Source organism: Medicago sativa, chromosome 2 (genome assembly GCF_051527215.1).
Source record: "Medicago sativa cultivar Bolivia chromosome 2, Bolivia_mono, whole genome shotgun sequence".
NCBI lineage: Eukaryota > Viridiplantae > Streptophyta > Magnoliopsida > Fabales > Fabaceae > Medicago > Medicago sativa.
In genome coordinates, this window is record NC_140750.1 from 13,828,844 (window position 1) to 13,848,010 (window position 19,167).

At 33.4% G+C, this 19,167-nt stretch overlaps 2 protein-coding genes and 1 non-coding gene across 5 annotated transcripts; 1 reads left to right on the forward strand and 2 right to left on the reverse strand.

Annotated features, from left to right (window-relative positions):
- Positions 1 to 69: 69 nt before the first annotated feature.
- LOC146944761 (thymidine kinase a-like) lies at positions 70 to 5,993 on the forward strand. Of its 2 annotated transcripts, XR_015026061.1 has the most exons (5): positions 70 to 437; positions 1,349 to 3,017; positions 3,990 to 4,134; positions 4,289 to 4,410; positions 5,336 to 5,993. XR_015026061.1 is itself a non-coding variant. In XM_085743116.1 (4 exons), exons 1-4 carry the CDS (start codon positions 130 to 132, stop codon positions 5,589 to 5,591), a joined length of 831 nt encoding a protein of 276 aa, XP_085599242.1. In that variant the 5' UTR covers positions 70 to 129; the 3' UTR covers positions 5,592 to 5,993. The 2 variants fall into 2 exon arrangements, 1 of the variants encoding a protein (XP_085599242.1); XM_085743116.1 differs by lacking the exon at positions 1,349 to 3,017.
- Positions 5,994 to 6,626: 633 nt separating this feature from the next.
- TRNAT-AGU (transfer RNA threonine (anticodon AGU)) lies at positions 6,627 to 6,700 on the reverse strand. The gene has a single exon. It is a non-coding gene; the product is annotated as a tRNA-Thr (tRNA).
- Positions 6,701 to 8,479: 1,779 nt separating this feature from the next.
- LOC146944763 (zinc finger CCCH domain protein) lies at positions 8,480 to 15,611 on the reverse strand. 2 transcript variants are annotated; one of them, XM_085743117.1, is made up of 5 exons: positions 15,356 to 15,611; positions 14,425 to 14,508; positions 9,751 to 10,195; positions 9,459 to 9,638; positions 8,480 to 8,885 (listed from the first exon to the last, which is right to left on the reverse strand). In XM_085743117.1, exons 3-5 carry the CDS (start codon positions 10,139 to 10,141, stop codon positions 8,731 to 8,733), a joined length of 726 nt encoding a protein of 241 aa, XP_085599243.1. In that variant the 5' UTR covers positions 10,142 to 10,195; positions 14,425 to 14,508; positions 15,356 to 15,611; the 3' UTR covers positions 8,480 to 8,730. The 2 variants fall into 2 exon arrangements, with proteins under 2 accessions (XP_085599243.1, XP_085599244.1); XM_085743118.1 differs by lacking the exons at positions 14,425 to 14,508; positions 15,356 to 15,611 and adding an exon at positions 10,593 to 10,847.
- Positions 15,612 to 19,167: the final 3,556 nt, after the last annotated feature.

A 19,167-nucleotide genomic window follows, 5' to 3' on the forward strand; every position in this document is an offset into this window, starting at 1 on the left:
AAGAAGACAAATTTATATCTTCTTACAAATAAAGTGGATATATATAGTTGCAAAACCCTCGTTGATGTTGAACATAAACCCCTCTTCCTCCCCACAACTCCGACAACCCATTTGATTTCTTCTTGCAAAATGAAATCAATAATTCTAAACCCAAAGTTTACATCTTTATCTCCCCATTTCCCCAAACTCTCTTCTTTCTCTCTCTTTTCATTTTCACACCCTCGTCAATTCAATATCCTTTTCCGCAACAGCCCATCTTCATTTTCCAACCCTCTTCGCCTCAATTCAACAAAACCCTTCATTCCCAATTCTCAAAATCGAACCTTTCAACCTTCATCATCTACTTCTGGTGATATTCATGTCATTGTGGGTCCCATGTTCGCCGGGAAAACTTCCTCGCTTATTCGTCGGGTTCAATCGGAGTCCGCCAATGGCAGGTCAACCCCTCTTCTTGGAAGATTTTTTGTTTTGTTTATCATCAAGTGTGCAATTTTATGTGTTTGAATAATTTATTGTTCAATAGTTGTAGTAGGGTAGATTAGTGTATGCAAATTAGATTCTTTTTTTCCTAGTGTAAAACCATGTTTGGATAAACAACTTAATTAAGTGCTTATAGCGTAAATGGTTAAGTATAAGTTATTTTTATAACAAAAGATAAAATAAAGTTAATAGTTCTTGTATAAGTGATAAGTTGTTTTCATAAGCTATCCTGGAGAGGATATGTAAATAAGCTGAAAGGTTATGCTGTTATGGATGTGTGATAAGTTGTTTCCGTAAGTTCTTCCAAATAGTTTCACACGTGTTTATGTTATTAATAGATAGGTTCAAATAAGTCAATCCTAACATGCCCTAGAATAGTGCGTGCAACTTTTTATTTTTGAAAATGATAGTGTGTGTGTGTGTGCGACTTAGAAATTTTTTATAGTGCAAGGCCCTATTTGGATAAACAGCTTAATATAAGGCTTATCATATAAGTGTGTATGTATAAGCTATTTCTATAACAAACGATAAAATAAAGTCAAATTGTTTTCATATCAGTTATAAGCTGTATTTGTAAGCTATCGTGGAGAGTTTATGGAAGTAAGATGAAAACAGCTTATGGACATGTCATGAGTTGTTTGCATAAGCTCTCTCAAACAGTCACACAAGTGCTTATGTTGTTAGATAAGTTCAACTAAGTCAATCTGAATCTGAACAGACTCTAAAACTAAAAGCATTGATATCCCATGTCCCAAATCATTGTGTTTTTGGTAATTTTAGTTATGAATGAAAAACAACTTTTGCTTTGGAATGCTATAGTTAGTTGTAAACTTGCAATCATCAATGGTTAGATATTCTCAGCTTTCAGGTCAAGTCTTGCAGAAAATACTCAGAATTTGGATAAGGTTCTCCAAGGTCTGTGTATATCTGGAAGATTGGAAGAAGCAGTTAGGCTCTTGTACCGCACGGGATTTCCGGTGCACCCGAGAACCTATTCCTTGATGCTGCAGGAATGTATATTCTGGAAAAATTATGCTAGGGGAAGAAGAATTCACGCACACATGATCATTGTTGGATATGTTCCCAATGAATACTTAAAGACCAAATTGTTGATACTATATGCAAAATCAGGTTGTCTAGAAACTGCTAGGTTTCTATTTAATAACTTGGTGGAGAAGGACTTGTTTGCGTGGAATGCAATGATAACTGGCTATGTTCAAAAGGGTCTTGAAGAAGTTGGATTGGAAACTTTTTATGGAATGAGACAGGCTGGTTTGAGACCCGATCAGTATACCTTTGCATCAGTTTTCAGAGCCTGTGCAACTTTGGCGTTGTTAGAACCTGGGAGGCAAGCCCATGGTGTAATGTTGAAATGTCAAATTGGGGACAATGTTGTAGTAAATAGTGCATTAGTAGACATGTATTTTAAATGCAGTTGTATTTGCGATGGACGATTGCTGTTCGATAAGTGTTTGAGTAGAAATACCATAACTTGGACTACTCTGATGTCTGGGTATGGTAAGCACGGACAAGTTGCGGAGGTTTTAGATTCTTTTCATAGAATGATATCTGAATCATTTAGACCGAATTATGTTACTTTTCTCGCAGTTTTGGTTGCTTGTAGCCATGGGGGTTTGATTGATGAAGCATATAAATATTTTCAATCAATGATTACAGACTATAAAATGGTGCCTCATGCTAAACATTATGCTGCAATGGTTGACCTTTTAGGGCGTTCTGGGAAGTTAAAAGAGGCTTATGATTTTGTTCTGAAGTCACCTTATAAAGAGCACTCAGTGATATGGGGTGCCTTGCTTGGGGCTTGTAAGATTCATGGTGACTTAGACTTGTTAAAAATTGCATCTAAGAAATATTTTGAATTTGAATGTGTAAATTCTGGAAAGTATGTTGTCTTGGCAAATGCTTATGCCTCCTCTGGTTTGTGGGACGATGTTGAGGAAGTTAGGGCTTCATTGAGGGAATCAGGGGTGACAAAGGAGCCTGGTTATAGCAGGATTGAGGTTCAAAAGGAGGTTTGTTTCTTCTTTAATGGTGATAAATATCACCGACAAGCTGATGAGATTTATCGGGTAATTAGAGAGATTACCTCTATATTAAAGGATGCAGGCTATATTCCTGATTTAAGTAGAACCTGATAAATGCATACCTTATGCAGTCGAAAACAAGGGATATAAATTTCTGCTGCCTAAAATTTTGGTTGAGCCAATTTGCAATGTCCCTGCTAGTTATACATGATTCTTTAGGGCTTCAAACATGTTCTGATTTACAATGGAAGCTGCTGAATTGTAGTTTGTAAATTTGAAACTGAACGCTGAAACACATGGGACATTGTGCTGTACTATGTACATTCTTCAGGTCCCTGGGAATAATTTTCCTTTGATACTACATAATTTTTTCGTTATTGGGTTAGCCGGATACTTCACGCGTTTCTGCATTTGGCAAGCTATTGGGTGATAGCCAACTAGCACTTTTTTCTCTCAGGGAACCTGTGAAGAGAGTTTACAAAAAGAGCTAGAGTGAGTATACAAGACAGTTAGTTCGATCAATTGCTTTAATTTATTCACGTATGAATCAAATTCCTGGGAATCCTCTCTGTTTTTGGTTATCACCCATTGTGAAGACTCTTAGATTAATTTCTTCATCCTCTTGGAGGATCTCATTAAGATTGTTTTCCTGAAAATCTTGATTTATAAATTAATATTAATGTGATAAGTTACAGGATATGTAGATTCAATGCCAAATCAATTTCCTAGATTCATACATGCATGCATGTCAATGCTTGTTGACTTTCTAGTTGGTGTTTTATTTGCTTTTCCAATTTTATGATGATCTTGTGTTTCATGGTACCATCTTTGCCTGTAGTGGGAAAAGAATTGAACGTGTATGTGAATGTTAGAGATAATTTATATCATTCAAAGTAATTTGCTTTACTTTTGTACTTCCGGTAACATCTAAAACTGTTTTATTTTGACAGTACCTTGTACGAAAATATTGGCTGTTTAAAACAAGGAGTCACGTTACTCACACACATGTCCATGTCAAATAAAATGCTTACATACTTGATAAAAGAAATCCAGTCTACTACTTTAAATAATACACATGAGGTCACACACTTTAAAGTTAGAAATAGTCTTTCCTCGAGTGTTGAAGTGTTGCCTTGGCCCTAGCCATAAGGCCTATGGGTTCCAAACCCCTGCACTTTATGTAATGTGTGTTGGCCACACAGAGCTCAGTTTCAAATTGAGCCATATCTTATGGTTTGAAACAAGTGTTTTTATCTTTTACGCAACTAAGCAGACTTAATGCTGGATGATAATACTTAGAATGATTTCATGATCTATGTGGATGTATTGATATGTTTGTGGAGCTTATGTTGGATATGTAGGAATTCCCTATTGTGGTTTATCTTTTAGGAAAGCCACAATATGGTTCGGCAATAGCCTTATCGTTTAGGTATATGATTAACATTTCATGTTTCTTTGATGCAGAAACGTGGCAATAATTAAATCAAGCAAGGATACAAGATATGGATTAGATTCAGTTGTTACACATGATGGTGCTAAACTACCGTGTTGGGCACTATCAAATTTATCATCATTCAAGCAGAAGTTTGGAGTTGATGCTTATGATCAGGTATCCTGTTTTGAAGTTTTGCAATGTGTTTAACTGCCTATATTATTGGTTTGTGGCTGTTGATTATTTTGCTCTTCCCCCTTCCCCCTCCAAGCCTTCCTATAGTTTACTGCCTTCATTTTGTTTGACTCTCACAACTGATAGATGATGACAGCTGGACGTGATTGGCATTGATGAAGCTCAATTCTTTGACGACCTTTATGATTTCTGTCGTGAAGCTGCTGATCATGATGGAAAAACAGTAATAGTTGCAGGGCTAGATGGCGATTACTTGAGGTATTGTTACTTATGATTGGTGTTTTAATAATTCCCTTTGTTTTTGGGAGGGCTGCATCCCAATGTTTTGAAATGATACTACAAATTGTTCAGTTTGACCGTCTTTATGAGTTATATCAAGCTTCAAACTTGCAAGTTGATTTTCTACATCAATATTTGACAGATGATGCACCAAACCCCCCAAAAAGTCAATTTAATTATTTCCATTCCAAGCCATACAAATTTTCGATTTGATTATGGTTATGGTTACTAGTCACTCTAGGAAAAAAAGTGGACAACATGACATCCATAATTCATTCATGTATTCTGAATTGTGAGTTTTTATTCAATGCAAAACTAGGAATAAAACTGGAAGAACACCATGCATGGGATCAAAAGGAAAATCATGTAGAGTTAGTTGAGCCAATATCTAAGTTTGTGTTGTCAAGTGACGGCTATACGTAGCAAAATTTGAGCAAATCGCTATTACTCTGCGATACATTATTTAGTTCAAAGGGTTGTCAAAATGTGGTGCTATAGCGTTGTAGCTTAGTGGAATTTGAACAAACCACTATGTTTTATGAGGTGCAATTGACGGCATTAAGCCAAGTACTTGTTGGAATGAAAGTGGCCAAGCTATATTGTTCTTGATATAACTTTATTTTTAGCTCTTGTAACATAGGGAGTAGGGTATGCTAACACAAGGGACTTCAAGTTGATTATTGATCTCGAGGTACTTGATAGCCATGCAATCACCAACCCAAGACTTGATTTGAGCCAATTCCATCTTTCCAGTCAAGCATAATCAAGCTCAAGCTTGAGTTGTTTAATAAAAGTTGTATTTGTTTTATTCTCTCAACAAGTCTTATTTTACTAGGGATTTTATCATTAGGTTATGGTTGAATTTGACATTATCAACTGATGGTGTTTCTGTATTTACTGTCAGGAAGAGCTTTGGTTCTGTCCTTGACATAATTCCCCTTGCTGATTCTATAACTAAGTTAAATGCTCAATGTGAAATATGTGGGAAGAATGCTTATTTTACCCTGAGGAAGACACAAGATAAACAAGTTGAGTTGATCGGTGGAGTTGATGTCTACATGCCAGTGTGTCGGCAGCACTATGTCAATGGACAGGTTGCCGTCGAAACAGCACGACATGTGGTGGAATCTAAGAAGGTTGAATGCGGCTCCCATACATGATTACACTTTTCTTAGCAGAAGCATGCCTTCTTTTCTGCCTCCCGTAACTTGGTCTTTATAAATGGTCTGCCAAGTCCTACTAATTAAAAGTAAATCTAGATTAGAATCTTTTTTTAATTGACCATGTCAATGTTGTTTTAATGTTTTATTCTAAATCCAAAGGTGCTATTGATTAAACAAGCTTCATTCATCTGATGGATGTGGATTTCAAAGAGTTCAAATGAGAGAGGTGACCTGCTTTTGGGTTGTGTTAGATTGTGAGGTTGGTGAACTTTTAGAAATGTGGGATTATCAAGCTGATTGTACCAATTATGCATGTATTATAGGTTATGTATGTGTAACTTGGCATGAACATTTTCGTATAGTTTAAGTATTTAATGATGTTTATCAATTCCTTTGCAAGATTCTCTCCCAGGTTTTTTTGTTCTTTATTTTAATTTTAATTCATGAGTCAGAAAATACAGAATGAGCTCTACCACAATATGACGATATGGGTAAAAGTTTTCCTTCATTGACATTTAACCATGACCTTTAAAAATAAAAGGGATAATTTCATAATATATAAAAAAAGAAATAAAAGGGATAATTTCATAATATATAAAAAAAGATATAAAAGGGATAATTTCATAATATAGAAAAAAAGATGATATTGTTTGAATGGTGGAGATTGGTTCAATCAAGAAAACATGAGACATTTTTACCGGAGAGAATTCATTCCCAACTTTATGCTGTAATTTTTTTGCCATTTCTTACAAAATATCTAAAAGATAAGATAAATTCGTTATACTGTGATGTTCATATACTTCATCATACAACAAAAACCATAGAAAAAAACCTGAGCTCAATAATTAACAGAAGTAGTGTAGGACCAAAACGATTTAAAAGACAAAAATAAATGTAGGACCAAAACGATTTAAAAGACAAAAATAAAAGAAATTATGCTTTCATTGAGTAGTGTAGGACCAAAACGATTTAAAAGACAAAAATAAATGTAGGACCAAAACGATTTAAAAGACAAAAATAAAAGAAATATTATGCTTTCATTGAGAGTTGAACTCAAGACCTCCCGCTTACTAAACGGGTGCTCTAACCAACTGAGCTATGAAAGCTGCTTGTGAAGTTTGTTCGACTAATAATTTTAATATTATCCGATAGTAAAATCAAATTACCACGAAATGAAGAAATAATAACGAAAGAATGATATACATAACTGGCATGACTAAATTCTTCAGAACTATGAAATACATTTCCTCTAATCTCACTTATTAGGTTAAGTAAAAACTAGAAAGAAGATAAAAACGCATTTTAAGATCCATCATCTTCTAAGCAGCTAACTAATACAAAACAATGTTTTTCTGAATATATTATATGAGGCACGACTAAATTTATTATGGCTGATAAAAAAATTACTAAAAGATGAGCTCTTCTTGACACCAAATATTGCAAATTATAACTTATCTCAAAAGGTTTTTTTTTGTTTTTTTTCCTTTCTTAGCTTGAATTCCTTCACGATTTATAGGATGGGGAGTTGCCAAAAAATCATTGATTAGTATTTGATGATCATGATTTAAATAGTGGTTGTAGTCGAAGATATATGATGTCACAATTGTGATCAATGTAACGTATTTTGCGGTCATTACCATGTAAATTTACTGTGTTTGTACTTGATATTATAATTTATTTTTATCTTACAAAAATGACATGGACATCTTTTATATTGCCCTAAAATTTCACATAAATCTCATTATAAATTCACTATCATTTTAAAATATGTCTAATCCTTGAAAATATTCTTTAATCCGAAAGATAAACCCGATGTGGCCATTGCATTTGCTATGTTGTGATAGAACATTTTGTGTCTGTAAACTAGACTGCAAATGTAAAATGCTGACTGACTGATATTTGTCACAGCCACAATATTGTTTTCCTCTCTAAAGAAAGGTAACAAATTATTCTTCTATCTTCCTCTAAAATCCTTTAAACCTACCCAATTTGTTCTTGGAATAGTCTAAATTCACAACATGCTCATAAGCCATTTGTTAAGTGGAGAGGAAAAAGTGGTTTGCAGCAGTCTCCATTAGATCATCACTTAAATACCATTCCAAGAAGCCAACCATTTCTGGAGCTAATCAAACACCATGAGTGGAAACTTGACACAAACCAAACTTAAGAACAAAACACAATGCACCAACATATCCACAATCATTAAAGCTTTGGAGGGAGAAAACAATAGAGTATATGACGACTTATAAGGCTTGAATCACCATAACTCCACTATTTTTTTTTAGTGTGTAGCCTACATGCAAGATTTTTCGTTTTTTTTGAGTAGGCATCAAATTCAATATTCTAAAATTTATAACACTCTCGCACAATGCGCATCAACCACGTGCTCTTGACCAGTGGAAGGTTTTGGTTTTTAACGTTGGGACCATTGCTTTTTAAAATAGAGGGATCGTCACATTGGACAAAATATAACCACACAAGAAAGTTTGAACGCCACATCTTCATCCAAAATCTTAAGACATTCGGTATATATTGCGCAACAACAATTATTTTATCAAATGTGGACTTCTAACTCACACTTGACATATCAATATTCTCTTCCTCAAGTATGAGAATCTCCACATCCTTAATCTAAAATCAGGAACCACTTCTACTCACCCTGCAAGCTAAATTTGTCTCTGATACAATTGTTGAGACTTACAAGGAGCATAAAACACCCAGGTGAATAATTATATTTGATTAAAAGCAACACTCGAGAGTTTGAACACGACATCTCTACCCTAAACCTTAAGATATTAGATATATGTGTCTTCCACTTACATATTGTTCAAATTCTAATTTTTCATCTAATGTGAGACTTTTAAACTTAGACTCGACACATCAACTTTTATTTGTTGGCTTCAAAAAATGTTTTCCCTTTTATTTGTTGATTACAAAGTTAACACATATAAATCATTGTAAATAGAAAACAATGGGATAACACTACTGTAGTTTTGTAATGTCAAAAAAAAAAAAAATAAACATTTTCCCAAAATACATGTATGTATCTTTAATTTCTACATGTAATGTATAAAATTAGTCCTTATTTATGCAACTATTCTGTAACGCAGCTTTGAGTGAACCTCTCACTTTCAACTTAACTAGTGGCCATAAAGCTTTGATTATCAAGTAACTGAATCTCTTCTGGTGGCAAATCCTTGTCCTTCTGAATTTCAGTCTCTTTGGGAGGAGGATTCGCTGATCGAGCAATACGCTTCACAGAATTCAAACGCAGGGATTTTTGTGTGCTACCTGAAATTTTGAAGAACATTTGAACTAATTATAATCAAAGATGCCAAATGCTGCCAACTTGTACATTTCTCTATGCCCAACTTACTACGTATTACTCTGTACTCAAATACAAGAAGAAAGAAAATGTAGTCGTATATGGTGACCACTGACCAAAATATAAGCAAAATATAAGCAAAAAGAGAGTAATTTTGAAATGAAATATGTTTTGATTATATAAATAAACTGAAACTGACCACTATTCTTAGGCCTTGTATGGATAAGTAACTTATTTTGTAGCTTATAGCAAAAGTGTTTATCATATAAGCGTTTATGTATAAGCTATTTTAAAAATAAATATAAGATAAAGTCAAACTGTTTTTGTATAAACTATAAGTTGTTTTCATAAGCTAGGGTACTAATGGAAATAAGTTGACATTATGAAAATGTCATAAATTGTTTTCACACATTCTCCCTAACAATTTCACAAATGTTTATGCCAATAGATATATAAGTTCAAATAAGTCACTCCAAATATACCCTTAGCTATGTATATAGTTACTCTAGCATATAATTGAGTCTAAAGGGATTACTAACCAAAATCACAAACTTCCCCATCTCCATTTGTTTTCAACTCAGCTGCAACCTGGTGAATACCAGCAGAATCAACCATCGAACCTACAATGTTCCTTGCAAGGTGTCTGAGCTGAGTTAGACGCACCCTTCTTGGTGGATTATCGAGCTTATAAGCTAGAGATTCCAAGTTCAATGATGACCCTATTGTTTACATTGCAACATTAAAAGAAAATAAATCAACATGTAAAATTTAGTATAATGAAAAAAATTGAAATCATTGATTATAAAAAATTGAATGTAACAATGATCTCACCTTCTTGAGAAACTTGTGTTCCCAAATTCAGTGTTTCTTGACCTTGATTGAGGCCATAATGTGGTATACAAATACCATGGGATATGGCTCTATAATCAAGTAACGTAGATGGATTAACACCTTGAAACTCATCACTGGTACTAGCTTCACCAGCACTTGATTCAAAAGCAAGAGGGTTAGGAGGAAGAGGAATGAATGGAGCATGAACATTATTAGCATTTGCAGCTCTTTGTCTTCGAAGCTGGTAATTTCTGCGGCGTCGTGCAAGGTGTCTTTCTCGTTGTTCTTCAGTCATGGCTTGTCTCCTTTGTCTGTCGCGAATGCGCCTTCTCTCCCTCTCTTGCTCCCTCTGCAGTCTCCTTAGTTCTGCTCTCTCTGGATGTTCTTCCATGCTCACTCACCTTTCTAACCTCTCTTCTATTTGCACCCCCGACTTTTTTATCACCTTTTATGATACACAACAAAAATAAGTGTTTATCCTCAACAAGTTTGATACTTTTCTGATCATTATACTAACACTGAGAGTGAATTATATACTATCATAATAATCCACACAAACAAAAAATAATTTTGAATCAAGATAGATTATATGATATTATGATCTATGGACATTCATTCATATGATGGCAGGCTCAAAATATAAACGCTGCTATAAGTCTATAACAAAATATGGTGAATAACAATCAAGCAAAATGAAGATGATTAAATTAAAACTGGATCTATAAATTACAATCTTCAGATGTGAAATAACAATATGGTTATTTATAAAAATGGAGCATTAGAAAGGATTTTTTTTTTGAAAATTTATTATCATAAACTAAATTTGTTACAAGAAATCGTACCTATCACTGCAGATTGGAGAAGTGAGGAGCCACACATAATCAATTTTCATTTGTATGTAAAAAGGCATCCAAATGAAATGAGGCATGGAATGTAGATGATAAGAATTTTTTTTTTGTTTATTTAATTAATTAATTTGACTAAAAAGAAAATTGGTTAAATTTTTTTGGCTTGAGATCTGCATGACAAGGTTCATGAACTTCCCCTACTTCTGCATCCCAAAATAACCGTTCTGTGAACAGTTTACCAATTCAAGTGATTGACACTTGACGTTTTTGTAATAAATGTGATTATTATTTTGTCTAAAAAAGTTAGTTTGCAAAAGTCAAATTATTTTGTCTAAAAAAGTTAATTAGCAAAAGTCAAGTTAATTTTTCAACAAAAACAATGTCAAATAAATTATATTCATTTTTCCATAGCAAAATAACATATTGTGATAATTGGGATTCGAAGTAATTGAGCTCAAGAGGCTAATTAGCTCCCCTAAACCGAATTGTTTTAGAGAACCCGGATTAGATCCTCGTTGGGGGGAACAATTCTTCGCTAGACTTTACTTACCTCCCGACCGAACTCCGGATTACCAGGGACCATTTCCCCTAGAAACCGGAGAGTTAACACAAAAAAACAAAAGGTAATTGGGATTGTTATTTTGTCTACAAAAATTTAGTAGAAAAAGTCAAATTATTTATATTTTAATTTTCCATTACAATACATGGTATTATAACTATAATAACTGTTATTATTATTGTCCAAAAAGAATTAGTGGCAAAATTCAAATTATTTATATTCATTTTACATAACATGGTATTGTAATAAATGTGATCATTATTTGGTCCAAAAGACTTTAATAGCAAAAGTCAAATTATTTATAGATGACAACAAATTATTTAATATAATTGACTGCCATTAGTTCATTCAACAACAACAACCAAATATTATCCCATTAAGTAGGGTCGGCTACATGAATTAAACGACGTCATATTGATTTAAAAAAATTTAAATAATATTTCAAGAATTAACTAGTTCAAAAAATATGTTTTTCATTAGAATTCCAAAGTTTATAACTTTGGAGTGTAATTTTATTCATGTGTTAAAAAAAAAACATGCAAATAGTCCATGTAAATACGACTCACTTGACTGTGGATTGCACTTGCTGACATGGCTTATAACGTGCCTAGTCATATTAAATAATTATTTTAATGGTATTAACCAATTACTTAAAATTTAAAAATCTAAATCATTTTTTTTCCTGCTAAAATTAGGTCAAAACCCACAATTCAACCAATTCAACCCATTCATCCAATACAGGTTCACACGAACACAAACCCATAAATTTAGTGGTGATGGAATGGGTTGAGTTGGTCGATTATTGTGGTTCTGTCATTTTGGGTGGTTGTGTCATGGGTGTTCGTAATTGCTGACATGATGAAAACACATTTCCTTTTGTTGTTGCTTATGGGGTTGAAGATGAAGATTGTGGGATTGCTTGCATTTTCTGGGTTTTGAATTTATGAATTATTGTGTTTTGAGAGCTAATGGCATTTTTGTCATTTCATAATGAAATTATGAGTCAGCATGTATTAATCACAGGCATCAGTGACACATCATCAAATTTGTGCCACTTCAGCGACAAAATGGACCGAGGGACCAAATTAAAAGTGATTAGAAATTAGTGTCAAATTGAAAGGATTTGGAATTACATGACTAAAATTCAAGTGAACTACTCCCTCCGTTTCAAAATACATGTCCAAGTCAACCACTTCACATATGCCAATGCATAATTTTGACCGTTAATATCTTTAATTATCTAAAGTAAAAAATTATAAAAATTTAATATATTGAAAATATTTGTCGAGACAAATCTAACAACATCTTACATGCTAATATTTGTATTTGTACATTAGCAAAAAAGTATGATCAAAGTAAGTCAAGTGAATAGTGCACATTGCAAAAATTGGACATGTATTTTGAAACGGAGGGAGTATATTGCAAAGACCATTTCCATATTTAACTCATGCATTTAATTAGCAGTGTGTCTCTTAATCATCTTGCAGATAATATTTTGAAGAAAATTAATACATTAATTGTGTATTTACTGTACAAATCATCATACATAGTAAAAATGTTTAATATTAGTGAATTGGTTAAAAGATGTTCCTTTACGAATAAATTAGTCAAAATAAAAATATTTCTTTCATTATTAGTGTGTCTCCTGAAATAAACCACGGGAAATTTGCTTTGAAGTGCCCACCAAAGCCCACACAAAAGTTAAAAAATTCGACCCTGCAACCATACTAGCGACGGTTATGCATCGGGCTGGGACCGTGAGTTAAAAGCTCGCCGCAAAGAATATAATAAACTGTGACATGGATGAATATCATAAAAAAACACAGAGAATAGGCTTACAAGTGAACCTTCAGCTCACTTGAAGTTAACAACTTCAAGCACCACAATTTAGCAAGGACATCTAATTCCTCCCTCAGACAACAAAGTAAGGTTGTTCCTTAGCCTTTTTTACAGATATCTTAACCTACTAACAATCTCATCTTTTACGCCTTTCTTAAAGAATTTAATAAAAAAACGAAGTAGCTTTTCACTAGGCTAGTATATTTCCCTTCCTATAGTTATATTTTGTAAAATTTCGTAGTTTAAATAAGTGATTTTTGTTGTGGTTTTTAAACCCTCGAAATTAAGGCACTCCGTTTTGCTAGTAGGTTACTAATTAGGACATCCTCTCCGCTCTAGACAGTGTGACTTGGTTTGTTTGCTATGTTTTTTCATCCATGATTCAAAAATAGCTCCAACAAAATACCCTCATTAAAATTATTCACACAGCAGTACCTTTTACTAACAAGATGTGCCTTACTGCATGATTATGCAGGCTGAGATCTTACAGAACTTAACTCCCTTTTACTAAACCTTCCAAGCTAGAAAACTGCCATTACTATCTATCCTTCACAAGTTCAATGTCTCCTCCATTTTTTATTACTTTTTAACTGGAAAAAGATATTAGTATATAACTAGTCCAGAACTGGAATAATTTACCGTTGAACAGTTATAGTAGAATAGTGTTTGTATATTAGAAATTTTTACAAGTGCAAGACCTTGTTTGGATAAACAACTTAATTTAGCACTTATCATATTTAAGTACTTATGTATAATATCAAAAGATAAAATAAAGTCAAACTGTTTTCATAAGCTATCCTGGAGAGCTTATGAAAATAAGCTCAAAACTACTTATGCACATGTCATTCATTGTTTTCATAAGCTCTCTGCTCTCCCAAACAGACTAGCACGTGTTTGTGCTAATAGATACAACCACCAGTCCACCACCAAGCCTTATCCCACTAAGTGGGGTCGGCTGCATGGATCAAATTACGCTATAATGTTCTATCATAAATCATATTTCGATCCAACTCATTAATCTCTAGATTTTTCTTAATAGTTTATCTTATAGTTTTTCAAGGTCTTCCTCTGCCACTAGTGATCTGAATGTCCCCCATCCGATATACATGTCTTGTCTCTACATGCCCAAACCACCTAAGCTTATTTCCCATAATCTTTTCTAAGTGTTACCCCAACTACTCTATAATGTTTTCATTTTTAATCATATCCCGTCTAATCTTACCACACATCCAACACAACATCCTCATCTCCACTACGCTTAAATAACAAGAGAACAAACATCATATTCTTCAATTATCATTTCGACTTCTTTCAGCGTCCATGAATATAAAGGTTAAAAGAAAGGAACAACAAGCAACTAATATCTTGTATGAGGTGTAGAAAACCAGACCGAAGAGAGATAAGAGAGAAAGACAAGGCAATATGTACCTTTCTCAGTTAATGTGGTTGAGCGGGAAAATGCAACAAGGCGACTTTTTAGGGTTGGCAGACACGATTGGCCAACCAGCTAAGCTACATGTCCAAAAAAACAAAAGATTAAAATTCAATTGGCCTTATTTTGCCTAGATAATGAATCATACAAAGCTCAAAGGTTAGTTTTTCAACTTACACTGTAAAGACATGAACAACCCCATAACGCCGATTTGTAACATCAGATACAGGACAGAATCAGTAAATTAATTAAAAATATACATACATAATAATACATTAAGGAAAAAAATTCTAAAGAAAAATGGCAAAAGATGAGCAAACATAATTCCTTAGTATAAAATGTACGGAGTGAATTTGACCACATCAGTTTAGATTGTATAATCTTCAAACATACAAATGAAATTTATAAGGTTTAAATATAATTGTAGTCCCTGCAATTATAGGGTTTTTTTGGTTTTATTCCCTGTAAATTATTTTGTTTGGATTCAGTCATGGTTGTTTTTAGTCTCTGACGTCATACGTGACCCGTGATAATCATGCAATGTGATGTGACCCAATAAGACGACCTTAGAGACTAAAAACAACAGTTTTTTTAATTTGCAGCTACTGAACTCAAACAAAAAAACTTACCGAAGACTAAAACCAAATCCCTAAATTTAACCTAAATGTGATAAAATGGTATCTCTATTACAACCTCTTTGACTCATTTTGACCTTCACAATATTCAAGTTCGCCAATTTAGTCCATGACAAAACTAAAACACAAAGTAGTCTTAACATTTTCGTACCAGAGACAAATTATCTAATCCTTGACACAGTATAACAGAGGGACTAATTTGTCAGGACTAGTATGGATTTTAGGCGTGTCGCAGTGTCGGACACATGCATGATACTTGGGGGTGATAATAGTTAAGATAGAAAGCACGAACCGTGTACTGTCATCATCTATCTCCTAGCGTGAATGCTCTGAACGAAGATCTTGGAACCTGGATGCTTGCTTTTGCAATGACAATTTTGAGTTTTCAAAGATGAGATTTTGGATTTTGAGGGAGAAAAATTGAAAAATAAGGGTTTTAGAGAGTTGAAATGGGGATGATTCGATAGAGGGAGAACGGAAACTGAATGAAAGTGTTTTTATTTTGTTTTGGTGAATGGGGAATGTGAAAGTTGAGTTTTTACCTTCGTCCCTACTTTCAACAAAATTTATTGGATGTCAAGCCAAAAAAAATTAAATGTGATTATTGTTTACTCTGTAGTCTCATAATACTTGACATAGTTGACCTTATTACACATGTCTATGCATAACTTTGAGCTTAAATATCTTGAATAATATATTAGAAAAAATTATGGAAATTTGATATTTTGAAAATACTCATTGAGACGAATCTAACGACATCTTATATGATATTATTTATCTTTGTATATTAGTAGAAAAATACAGTCAAAGTAAGTTAGGTCAAAATTACACATTTTCAAATGGATCATGTATTACGGGACTGAGGGAGTATTAAATTGGCCATATTTTAAACAAGATCATTGCATTGACTTTAAGATGAACATAAATAGGGACATTATAGACCAAAAAGGAAATAATTTTTTTTGGAAAAACGGAAATATCTCGTTTTTATTTTTAGGAACTAAAATCAAAACTTGTTATAATTTTAAGGATGAAATACTTATTTAAATTTAAAACAAGTAAGGAAAATAATAATGTGGACGACACAACGATGACGTGGGCACTATTAAATTATGTATGACTTAAAATTGTGGAGCTTTGCATGCCAATGCCATCACCAAACTCCTTTGCTTGCAACACCGTCAGGCAAAGATAAATGACAACCATCAGTTCTGTAGGTTGCAACATTATTCAAGTGATCTCTAACAGCCTCAAGGATTTACGTTGCAAAACCTCTAGAAAGTTAACGCTCCCAGGCTATATAAGCATGACTCCGCGTCATGCTCGAGTACACTTTCATTCAACCATCTTTTGCACACAAACCACCTCTTTCATACACTAACTTGAGTGTTGGAGTGATAACGTGCGCACCATTCTTCTCCTCCAACGAAGTTTGCTCTTTCCTCACCGGAGAACCACCGCGACTGCAGCCACATTTTCCAGAGGTTCACCACCATATATCTCTGATCTTCACCGGATAGGTCACCATTCTTCTTGTTTTTGGTGTATGTTTTCTAAAATAGGGGATCGATTAAACTAATGTTGGAATTGAATTAAATGCTGAAATAGGGGATCAATTTGAATTGATTGTTGGGGTTGGCCGGTGTGTTTACCAATTTTTTTGGTAGTTGTACATTGAGAATCAAAACGGTGAAGACAACTACGACAAGACAACAATGACGATAGAGATAAAGTTGTTTAGATGACTAATCGATTATCACAGAGATGAGGCTATGGTGTTCACAATCGTCGTAAATTGTATAAGTGGCGGTGACGAAACACCCATCAAACCTTATAAACACTATATTTTCTGATTTCCTCTGCAGTCATTTAGATAGATGCATAGCCTTTAAACATTCTCCCTAACATCTATTCACATAATCAACTACCTCAACATTGCAATGTAGCTTGGGTTGAACACTCAATGCACTGTTTAGGTTAGATCTTAACATTTTATGATAAGGGTTATAGTAAGAACACTTGTTAAGGATTTAAAAGAGAGAATGGTTTATAAATTTTATGTACGATTTTTTTTTTTTGAAATATCAATGTGTTGAATAAACAAACAATTGCAAAGAAAAAGTTTCTTCTTTGAACTTGTAAACAAGTGCCCTTGAGTAGAGCTGTAAAAAATTGGCCGGGCTAATAGACCAGCCAATTAGCCTATATTTTGGATCGGACCGACCCATTATCGATATTTCATTTGATTTTTGTTAAAAAAGTTGTATATTTTTTTAAAAAATTATCAACTAATTTAAAATTTATTGATAAAAAAATCTTTAAATAAATAAACTTAATAAATATAAATGAATTTAGCTTAAAGTTTTAAAATTTTAAAGTTTATAAATTATTAGGTTGATTTAATTGAAGGAATAATCTATAGTTTAATTATTATTCAATGCTAATGTAAAAATTATGTAAACTTTAATATTTTAGCAAAAAAAAATAGTGGTGAATAACTAATGCATAAAAAAGAGTGAATAAATTTAAAAAATAAAACATTAACGGGTCGGGGTCTAGAATTTACGGTCCAATTATAAATGGGTTGGCCAGACTGACCCATTTATATAATCGGGCATCTCGGATCGGGCCGGCCCGGTCCATTTGACACCTCTACCCTCAGTGGCCGAGCCAGGATTTTTCTAGAGCCTAGGCAAAATCTTAGTATTACCTCACCTGGGAACCTAAATCCTTGGCAAAATCTGCAGGAAATGTGTTTCCATAGGAAAAGCTCAGGAAAATCTGCAGGAATTAGCCCAAAAATCCGCAGGAAAAGCTCAAAGTTGTAGTAATCTCAGAAAAATCTGCACGAATTAGCCCAAAAATCCGCAGGAAAAGCTCAAAGTTGTAGTAATGGCTGGGCTGGCTACAAAGGAAAGTTGGAGCTGAGCCTGGGCACTAGCCCAGCCTAGCTGGGGGGTGGCTCCGCCCCTGTCTACCCTTAAGGCACTTGTTACTGTTTCACTTATGATATAACTCGAAAAAAGAGTCACACTAATTAAAGGACCGCATAAATAATTTAATATAACTTAACACTTAATGGTGCAAATTGAATACTCTCTCTGTTACTAATTATAAGCAAATTTGACTTTTTAGGTTAATTCAATTAATGATGTATGTGGTCAATATTATGAACTACATACATCATTAATTGAATGAACCTAAAAAGTAAAGTTTGCTTATAATTAGAAATGGAGGGAGTATTACATAAAAGATTAGTTCGAGAGAAAAAAAATCAACATTGGAAATCATGTATCAACATATTGAAACATTAAAAGACAATTTTTTTTTTTTTACTTTTGAATAATTTTTACCTAATGGTTAGAATTCACCTTATAAGGTGAACAAGTGGGATGTCAAGGGTTCGAACTCCGGCCCTTGCAAATAATAATGCATTGTCCTATCAATTGAGCTATGCTCATAAGACTACTTTTGAATCATTAACAAGTGCCATATAAATGGTCAAACCTATATGACTCCATATGTAATTTGCCAAAAAAATATTATATCGAAATAGTTTCACTTCAACTTTGATAATATTTTCAAATAAAATTTTCAAATATTAAATGATTTTTTTTTTTTACAAAAAATATTTAATGATATATTGTCTATCTTAACATAATAACCAACAGAGCACAACTCGTGCCAATGTATAGATATTTTGGTGGCTATTATTTTTTGAGATAATAGTCACTTTGATCCCTGAATGTGTAATGAGTAGTTACAATAATTCATCAATGTATAAAAATTTAAAAATAGTTCATGATTGTGCAATTCATTAGTCAAATTATTCCCTCATGATAAAATGATTCATTAATATTGTCATATTAGTCCTTCAATATACTTACTTATTGTCATATCAGTCCTTATAAGTACTTACTTATTGTCGTTTTAGTCATTATATAAAAATAGTTATTGTAATATCCCGTCTGTCAGCATCGGTATATTACCCGTGATCGTGTCAGAGGAACTAAATTCATGGAAAAGTAAGTTAATGGAAAATATTTTATGAGATGTCAGCTTTTACGGGAAAAGTATCAGTGTCGTTTGAAACACGTTTAAGGC

Bases quoted from the DNA above. Each gene is read 5' to 3' on its own strand.
- LOC146944761 (XM_085743116.1), top strand. From the start codon at position 130: ATGAAATCAATAATTCTAAACCCAAAGTTTACATCTTTATCTCCCCAT. The intron at 438-3,989 runs GTCAACCCCTCT...TCTTTGATGCAG, and splicing joins TCGGAGTCCGCCAATGGCAG to AAACGTGGCAATAATTAAAT. The intron at 4,411-5,335 runs GTATTGTTACTT...ATTTACTGTCAG, and splicing joins CTAGATGGCGATTACTTGAG to GAAGAGCTTTGGTTCTGTCC.
- LOC146944763 (XM_085743117.1), bottom strand. From the start codon at position 10,141: ATGGAAGAACATCCAGAGAGAGCAGAACTAAGGAGACTGCAGAGGGAG. The intron at 9,639-9,750 runs GTGAGATCATTG...TGTAAACAATAG, and splicing joins AACACAAGTTTCTCAAGAAG to GGTCATCATTGAACTTGGAA. The intron at 8,886-9,458 runs GTTAGTAATCCC...TCAAAATTTCAG, and splicing joins TGGGGAAGTTTGTGATTTTG to GTAGCACACAAAAATCCCTG.